The sequence below is a fragment of the Accipiter gentilis genome, chromosome 13 (assembly GCF_929443795.1).
Source record: "Accipiter gentilis chromosome 13, bAccGen1.1, whole genome shotgun sequence".
Classification (NCBI taxonomy): domain Eukaryota; kingdom Metazoa; phylum Chordata; class Aves; order Accipitriformes; family Accipitridae; genus Astur; species Astur gentilis.
This window is the reverse complement of record NC_064892.1, coordinates 5,101,183-5,110,983: the sequence shown is the minus strand read 5'-3', so window position 1 is coordinate 5,110,983 and position 9,801 is coordinate 5,101,183. Positions and strand designations below refer to the sequence as shown.

The window sequence follows — 9,801 nt, the reverse complement described above, 5'->3', positions numbered from 1 at the left end:
GTTCCAGGGCAAAGGGGAAGTTAGAAAAAGTGGGATAATTGCAAGAAGCCACCATGATGTACACAATTTCTATTAATATATTGATACAGAAATCTTCCTGAATGGCAAAACAACTTTACAGGATATTTTCTCCTAATCATGAAATACGTTCTGAGACTAACTACACTGACAGATAGCAAAGTATTCCCACAGCCATTTCCATATGCTGTGAAAGCATATAGAGGGGGAGAAAGGGGACTGCCTCTTAACACAGCATTATGGGTTCACTGTCTAGAAGTATTTGTGTCTGGGTTTTTTCCTTTTTTTTTTTTTCCTACAGGAAAAGAATTTTAAACAAGCAGGAATTTTGCTTCAGAAACATAATTGGAAGAAACAGACTTATCCAGCATTTCACTGCCAGAATGAGCTGTTTTGGAAAAACCTTTGATGAGTAAAGGCAACATATGAGTTTCATGCTACACTACAGAAAATGACAGTAAACCTTATGTCATAAGGAAAAGATGATTTTTACTGCCACGTGATGAAAAGTTTTGAAGACTTCCTAATATTAACTGTACCGGTGAATAACAACCTCTAGTTACTGTAGCATGCTACTTGAGTCAAACGTGATGGATCCAAAACTGATGTCTTAACTAATAACCTAAATTCCCTTTATTGACAAAGAATATGAAACAAACCCTAGAAGTGTTTGCATCTCACCTCATCTCATACTTAAGCTGCAAAAAGCCATGTTTTTTTGATCAAGCTTTCATCTTTCCCCAGTCTCAGGGACAAATCTAAAATAAACACCAGAGCACACAGTGAGAAAAGTAACTACATTTTTCCTTTTAATATAGATGTAGTACAGAATGTTTATTACAGCAGGACAGTGCTTCCAGTTAAATAAAATTAAAAACCTTTATTTCCCCCAAATATAAAATTACTAAATTAATGTCTTAAAAGAATAAGAATATGGAAAAAGCTTTAAATTATACCACCATTTACCACAGTAACCATGATCACCAATTACATACTCCATTGCTTTGGCAAAAAAGTGTTTTTCTTTTAATAACTGCATATAAACCTAACATAGCAAAGACTGTATACATCTTTATATTGCACTTATTTATATACAGGAATAAATGAACTGTAAAGTCTGCATATACTTGGAATGAGCAAATTTTCACAATAAACTGAAAGCAGAAGGATAAGAGCTGGTATGAATATTAAAAAATGCTTAGAAATGTAATACATTTATGTACAGACTGTACGGACTGTATTAACAAACAATATGTACATAACAATTTACTACTATTGATATTTTAGTATAACTCAGTGTTCATTAATACAGACCTTTGGTTGTATTTAGTTGTTTAGTAAGATCTAAGCTCACATACCTCCAAAATGCAACAAGGTATAAAATAAAGCACAACAATTTGCCAAATGGTACAAAAACTACTATTGTCAGTTCCATTAAACCCAAAAAACTAGTGTCTCTGTCTAGCCCCAAAATAGTTCTTGTACTTGGAATCAATCTCTATGTGCCATACACAAAAAGAACACCTGAATGTTACATATCTGCAAAATTACATCCCACGACACTTTTTTTGTAATGTGCAATTCATTTTAATAATACTTTCTAACGAAAAAGAGAAATTAACTTCAACTTTATAATTTTCCAACACGCACTTCTGCAATGACATTATGAATACTTTTAAGTGTTACCAGCAAGATTGAAAAATATATGTGCGCCTCCCTTACTCTAAAAGACTATTACCAGTAACTGCTATTAGCTAAGTGTGCTCAGACATTCGTATGAATTATGCAGCTTGCACGTGCCCAACATTTAGCTTCAAAATCATCCTGAGTCTGCACACAATGAAGCAAATCCACATACTTTAAAAAAAAAAAACCCGAACATACTTTCCTTTACAAAACAATCATGCAACTGAAGAAGAACTGGGCATCCCATGAACTGTTGTGCTTGTTGGAGTTCCACTTATGGCGTTGAAAATGTGTAGCGAATTAGGCATAACACTGGCCTTTTCTTCAACTGGAGTAATCTTAAAATGGAAAACATGTATTTACCACAATGTTACAAAATGACACAAGTATTTATAAAACAGCTAAGCAGCACTTTATGAAATCGGTTATCAACTCAACTTTCCAGTACTTCCTCAAAGGCACAGAACTACTTTTTGAGGATGGCTACTCTTTTCAGCCATCCTCTACCTGATTTAGGACGGCACTAGTTACTTCGACATCAGTTCTTCTAATTTAGGTATTACACTGTCCTCTCTAGAGGGAGCTTGTATAACTTCTCTCCTTTCTCTTGTTAACTTGCAAAAGGAGTTTCACAATGTCAACAGGCTTGCTTTTTGCCCTTTTTTGCCTTTTTTTTTTTTTGACTTTGAGGTATGATTTGAACATTTCTTATCAAAAGCTATCAAAGCACCAGAAAGACTTCATTCTTAACAGCTATAAATTTACCGATGCTAAGATTAGAAATATTGGAAAAAAAGGAATGATACAAAGATTAGGCAAACGAAGAGCAGAAGTAAAGAAAACTAATTACCATCCCATCTGATCATATTGGCAAGCAGCAGAGGAGAAAAAAGAAAAATCTGTTAAGATTCTTTTCTGTATTTTTCATAATGAAATGTTTGCAGCTGTTTAAAACCCACAGTCCTATGAGACAGCTAACAGTTTCTTCAATGACATTGAAACAAACATTGTGAGAAGCTTTTTCCAAATACAGCAATAGGCAGGCACGTAAAGGTGACATTTTTAAATATGTCAGTGAAGACCCTCATGATTCTAAGCCTTCAGCGGAGCGATCAATCTTATTTAAAAAAAAACAAAAAAACCAAAGCAACCCAACAACATAGCATGTTTTAGTTATTTACAACTAATCAGATTTGTATAAAGAGAACACAGTGGTAGGCTAATAGTACACGTTACTGCAGTAAGTGCTGTACTTTCATATTCTGTTCACACTATCTCATAGGTATCAGTTGTTTGCCCTTTCTTCTCTTCATTTACTTTTAGACAATGTGATTTACTCCTGAAGTTTCAGGCATTACATGCTTTTTCTTATTGTCAATCTTTGGAAACTCACACACTTGCGCATTTTTTAAACACATATCTTGCATTGAGTTCAAAGTATTTTTTCTTGTGTACGAACTGTCATTATATGCTTTTACTTTTTCTTATGCCAGGGGAATATTAATCTTTCATTTATTACCATTATATTACTTGACCAAAACATTTTCCTCTCTTTTCCAAAGGGAGATAATTCTCCCATATACCTCATTCATCTTAATCAGCTGTCCCATTAGTTATCCTCCTTTCTAAAACCCTCCACTGGTTTCTGCTTTTCAATAAATCACATGGAAATAACAGTAAAACTGTCCCAGCCAAGCAAATCTTTTTCTATTCCAGGGATCCTTCAAAACTGTTTTCCTCTACATGTATATCTGAAAGATACTGGATTTTATTAAAAAAACAACACATGAATTCCGACAAAATGGTGTCACTCCCTACAAGCCTTGTTTCACAATATTCTCCAATACTAGTGGTTAAAAAAAGTTATGTTTTGTGGCAAGCTTTTCCCTGTGATAGTATAACAAAAGAATAAGAGAATGAAAATAAAACCTATGCGCTTGCTGTATTCTTGTGCTTCACCATAATTATATGATAGCACAGAGCTACTCATAGCACAGTACCTAAGAAAACCACATCAGGAAATAATGGAGAGCAAGAAAGTGCATGAAGTGAACTTTAGACACTTGACACATTTTTTAACAGAAAAAAGTCACCATAAAAGTTTTGGATACCATCTAACCAAGGGTAGAATAAAGGCAAAACTTTCTTATACAATCATACAGAAGGCTGTTGCACCAGCAAGCTGACTAGCTTTTTGAGCACATTATTATTATCCAAGAGAAGAGTAATTTAGAGATGTCAAAAAATAGTAAATGGGTAGAGTCATTGTACATCTAAAGGATGCAATTCCAGAAAAAAGCTGGAAGATTAACAGAGCATTTAAATGTCAGTTAGACTGAATGCCTCAGGTAGGTCTCAAGTTTGATTTTTTCCTGTACAATTTGATTTCTGAGTAAAGCCTATAGTTTTTGTATCAACAAGAGAAACTCAGAGCTCCTCTTTGTATCAACTGGTTATCCAGACCAGGATGCATTGGTTCCTAGACTAAAAAAAGTTGCTATTATGCTCATACCCAAGGAAGTCTCATAGACATGTATATTTGTAAAGTAAAATATTATCAGAAATCACAAGTACTTCTTGCGGGCTAGAAACACGAGCCTTGAGGATTAAGAACTACGATTCACTCTATGACTCTGGGAAAAGATTATACAAATAGCAGTAGATGAAAGAAAAAGGAGCCTGAAGTGATCAATATGATGAATAAAAGTGTCAAGAAGGGAGGGATCCAGCATGAACTGTCAGCCTTTGCTGTCCTAGAAATAATATCCTTGCCTCTGAGGTCAGAAGACATTTCTACCATGGATCCCAGATTCAAGGTCTTACATCTCACTGCATAAGAATTCTGGTTTTCCTTCTCCTGTATCTCCAGCTTATTTGCATTGGATTGACCTCAAGACAACATCTTGGAATACCTCTTAAAAGATATTTAACTCTGTCACAAAAGTAAATATTTGTAATTCCAAATTCTAAAGAAAAAGGGCTAAGCTTGCAGATCAAATCCCCCTACAGGTACCAGGAAGTATAGACTAAAATAAGCTTTTTGGGTCAGTGAATAGAGAGCCCTGTAACTATACATATGAAGCATAAATGACATGTATATTCATGTCATTAAATTTGTTTTATATTTACTGCAGTCTTCCTCTCCTACAATTAAACAGGCTGGTGTCCACCAGATTTACTTTCTTAATGAGGAAGATTATTCTGAAGGTCAAGAAAACATCTGCATAAAATTCACAAACAGGAAAAAAAATGGTGAAGTTCCACAATTCCATGATATGCTTATACTCCAATAGAGGAAAAAAAGAAAAAAAAAAGAAATAGTCCCCTTTATGTAAAGCATTACATACACTTTTCCTAGTGGGTTCACATTACAGCTACATTCTGAATGCTGGTATGTATAATTTAATTTCAGCACATACTTGTTCATGCATTATTTCAGAAAGCTCTTTTGCCATTTCTCTGTAGTTGGCCTTCATTTCTTCCTGATATTCCAACTGATCTTCCTTTATAAGTCGTTCATTTACACCCAGAGCATGCCCACAAGCTTCAACAAATTGCCTGTTTTACATAAAATAATTAAAAAAGATTTCCATCAGGAATACAAAATCCAAAAGATCAATACAAAATGCCAGCTTCGGAACACTGTAAAAGTTAAAAGGTTAAAAAAAATTCTTATGATACCAGTCTTGGGGGAAAAAAAAGTCAATCTTCCCCCCTCCCCCCCAAAACATACCTAAACACTTCTTTTAGTAGCTTTACTTTATTGTCTGGATATCTTTTGGTGTTTGTGTCATCTAAGAAAGCTCTTGCATATGCTAATGGACCAGCATTAACCTAAAGAGAACAAGAATTACAAAATACAGTCAGTTCTCTGACATATTGTCTTAGCAATAACAGATACTACAGGTGTCTGTCTGACTTGCTTTTCTTAGGAAAACACATTGATTTCAAAAAAGCTGGACTTATGAAATAAGACGACTGCTGGAGCTGGAATATAAGAGCAGGAGACGCATCTACAGCACTCTGTATGAACCTGTCCTGGCACAAAGAAACCACTTTGATGATGTGGCAAAGTGACTGCTGATATTGCCAATTTGTCATCTCTGTTGACGAAATTAGGGTGGCAAACTGAGAAAATGAGCTAGATCTACTACTGTTTGGTCTGCTTATCTATTGAAAACACTTCCAAGCTGAAAATTCTTCAATAATTAGCAGAAATTCAACAGCACCATTATGACAGCTACATACTGGACAGCTACTGGATTCAACAATTTCTGACTCATCCCTATTATTCTTTTATATTAACAGTAAGAGCCCCTCCCTTCTCATCCCAAATGCTAGCTTGACAACTTGCTGATTCTGGAACCTTGCTTTGTGTTTGGTTTTTGTTGTTTTGTTTTTTGTTTTTTTTTTTTTTTTTTTTTTTTTTTAAATCTTCAATATGACAACTGTTCATTTCAGATGACTGTGTTTACTGTTCCTTTGATTTAAATCAGTTAAAAATAATACAGCGGCACTCCCGTCACTGCATTAAGACCCTTACCATATTGATTTGTACACGCTACAACTGCTTTATGTACTCTATTTTGGCAAATCTGGCAGTTTCTTTATACATTCAGTTCTTGCTTGCCTTAGGCAAAACAACATGTTGCCCAGTGAGATTTTCTACTATTACCCTTCTCTATTTTGGCACTTCCTCTTCATCGCCATAGGGGTCTTACCAAAATACAAAAGTAATAATGACCACGTTGAACCTACTGCGAGCAGACCTACATTTAGGCAAAATACACTTATTCATCCTCATATGGGAAGTCACTATTTTACGGTAGTTTCAGCTTTATACCAAAACCTGGTGGGGGTCAGAGCACCTTAGATTCCAGAGATAAATCTTAATCCTTTCATGTTATTGTCCATGATCAGTGTTTATATGAAATGCTTTTATTGCTTTCCCTATTCTGGACATAATTGCAAACAGTGAGCATATTTCTAATTTAGGACATTTTTGAATATACAGAATAGAAAGTAATGATAAAATGCTAATATAATTGTTCAGGGACAGAAGCAAGGACAATAGCTGAATGGCAAAGTATATGGTCTTACCTGAACACTGACACTTCCTTGGAGCTTCAGCTGCAATTTGATCATATCCACTTCAGCTGAAGAGCAAAGCTGCCTAAGTTCTGCAACTTTTTTACTCATTTCGTCAATGGCTACTTCAATTGGGTTTAAATCAGTATGGTGCTGGTACATTACTGGAATGCGCTTTTTTACGTATGGGAAACAATGTATAGCTATGGACGGAAACAAGTTTAATACAGTTAGAAAAAGCTTTTTGAATAAGGTGTGTTTTGATAGAATTTTATGCTAAAATCTGATTTTGATATAATTAGTTGCTCAATTTAATAACATTATATAATCAGAAATACTACCAAATGTACAGGGAAACAAAATACTGAAAATGTAAATATGCATAGGTTTACATGTATTACAGCAAAGAAAGATCACTGTCATTACTGCTACTAATAATAACCAAGAAATAAACCATTGGAACTTAATTCATATGAAAACTGTAAAAAGAATTTATTATCATCCACATATCTCAAAGAGGAGAAGAATAAAAAATAGAAAAGCTGTATTTTCTATTTCCTCACAAGTATTGACTATGGACAGCTGGCATTATGAAGTCATTTAAGTTGTTTTTATCACTATATTAAGACAGTGATACAGAAGCTCATATTTAACAGAGACAAAACACAAAATGGTCTTTTATTTAAGAACAAGGAAAGCTCGACTCCAGATTCACAACTCTTGAAGGTGAAGCAAAAAAACCCCCAAATTATTTGAGGATTATCCCTTGAAGAAACCAATTTGAAAAACCTAGTTTTGGCTAAAAATATTAAAAGTAGTTTGGCTGATAGCTATAAAGGACTAAGTGAAATGGAAAACCCCATACAGAACAGAATTAGGTCATTTGAATTAATGCTTCCAGTCAACTTGCTATTTCACAAACTCAGATTTACACATTATACAGAAACACTGCCAAACACACCGTAACTTTTAATTATCTCCCTTAAAAGTATAACAAAATGTTTTGTATCTGTGAACTAATTATCTTTAAACTTTGAGCCCATGGGGGAATAGATGGGCACTCTCTCTCCCTTCTAAAGCTAACAAATGAGAAACTAAAGCACAGTGATTAGACCAAAGCCACAACAGAACAGAGGCTGGAAATCAAATTAGAACCTGCCCTTCAGGCTCTTCTAGTGCTTTAGCCAAAAGAACCAATGCTGCATTTTACACATTCCAAGACAGAAAGAATGTTGAAAAAAATCTCTCACCCAAACCAGCAAGCATAATGCCATTGTTCTTCAATATTTTATAGCAAAGAGGTGAGCACAGGAGAGGGAAAAGGGAGAGATGCAGACATTCCATTATACAAAAACCCCCAAATTATTTAAAAGTGAAGGGTAGTTAGAACATAGTCAAATATGAGATTTTACTCTTTTTCCAATGTTTATGGGTTAAGAAATCACACAATGATATACGTGTTCGCAGATGGTCATTTATAAGTGTTTGCATATCACAATTTTTAATTTACTAAAATTACTTTCAAGTAGGTACTAATTTTAAAAGTTTGTTTTGTCTAACAGTATTTTGGTATACCATGCAACTCTAGTCACCTCCAACATTCACATGAGAAATCTCCTAAAGGATTTTTTCTGACAAAATACACAACATATAGAAAAACCTAGTATCAAGAATTAAGTATAAAAAACAAAATAAAAGAGCAGTTCTCTTTTAAAGGAAATTTCCATTCAATCAGTACCTGTCAAAATAGTCCGTCGTTTACACTGTTCTTCTACTCCTCCTTGTCTTTTACCAGCTTGAGTAAAAGGCATCTCAAACATAAAGCGGCGAATGTTATGGGTCCTTTCAAAATCTGTTTTTCTTTCTTGCAACTCTTTTTCTTCAAAGTACGGAATTACATGTGTAACTTGAATATATGCATATTTTGAATCTAAATCCTTTGGATTTACCTTAAAAACATGAAAAAACCAATCAGATAGCTACACTGTGAATAAAGTGGATTTAATTTCAGTCACATAACTTTCAGAAACTAAATTTGGTCTCAACCTTTAAATTACTGAAAACACAGGAAACGTTAATGGTCTCACAGGGCTTCTCTGTGTTCAGTTTCTAACTATTGGGAAGACAACATAGCTAGATGCATTACAACATGTTCTGTTTGGATTTTTTTTTGATTTTTTTTTTTAAACACTCATTATTGATAATTGGTGTATGCAGATCTGCAAACAAAAACATAATACAGAGTTATACCCTTGATTAACACTGGAAGGCACAGATACAGAAAACCCAGAAACAAATTCTTGTCCTCCATGACAGCTGATACAGCAGTAGATTGGAGACCGAAAATTGCTAGTGATATAAAAAGTTAATAATTAAAAATAAAACCCTACATTGCAAATAATTCAGGTATTACCTTCAGAAGGTACTCCTCCCAACCCATCTCAACTCTGACACCTTATGAGGGTCCCAAAGAATATACTGGTGGGAGCAGGGCAAATTGAAGGCTTCGCTATTCAGTTAATTTTGTTTCTAGAACTGGATGAGTTCATGGACTGGCTGATCTTTAATTTGGTAAAAGCAGCAACTAGTTGCCCGTACCAATAGAGAAGGCCTCCAAAGTCTTCACCCAACAGGGTCACTAAATGGACCAAGGATTTTTATTTTTTTTTGTAAATTCCCCCAAGCATGGGATAGAGAGGGCACCCTAAACCTGTGCATCTTTCTAAAAGTTGTTGCCTACCATTTTTGTCCCATGTAAAATATTCATGTTATCTCTGCCTGCCTCTGAGCCATTTCACTTCCATAAACTAAGTGGGGAAAAACAACAATGCAAATACACACATGAAGTCACTAGGTAAGTCGTGGAGCAAACTGGGAACAGAGCTAAGGTCTCCCTGCTGTTACCCATTTTTATTGGAACATGCTGCTTGATTAATTACTTTTTTTTAAAATCTGCAATGTTTTCAAGATTATTGGACTGGAACTTAAGTGGCAATTTATGTACTCATT

At 34.6% G+C, this 9,801-nt stretch overlaps 1 protein-coding gene across 19 annotated transcripts in view; it reads right to left on the bottom strand.

The window, feature by feature from the left end:
- Positions 1-805: 805 nt before the first annotated feature.
- Positions 806-9,801, bottom strand: part of DOCK9 (dedicator of cytokinesis 9) — a 133,073-nt gene continuing 124,077 nt past the window's right edge. For all 19 annotated transcript variants that reach the window (XM_049815809.1, XM_049815819.1, XM_049815822.1 and 16 more), the window contains 5 exons: positions 8,531-8,741; positions 6,805-6,995; positions 5,438-5,538; positions 5,124-5,262; positions 806-2,042 (listed from right to left, as the gene is read on the bottom strand). In XM_049815809.1, the coding sequence (XP_049671766.1) occupies positions 1,920-2,042; positions 5,124-5,262; positions 5,438-5,538; positions 6,805-6,995; positions 8,531-8,741 (765 nt within the window). In that variant the 3' untranslated portion in view covers positions 806-1,919. The remainder of the gene's footprint in view (positions 2,043-5,123; positions 5,263-5,437; positions 5,539-6,804; positions 6,996-8,530; positions 8,742-9,801) is intronic.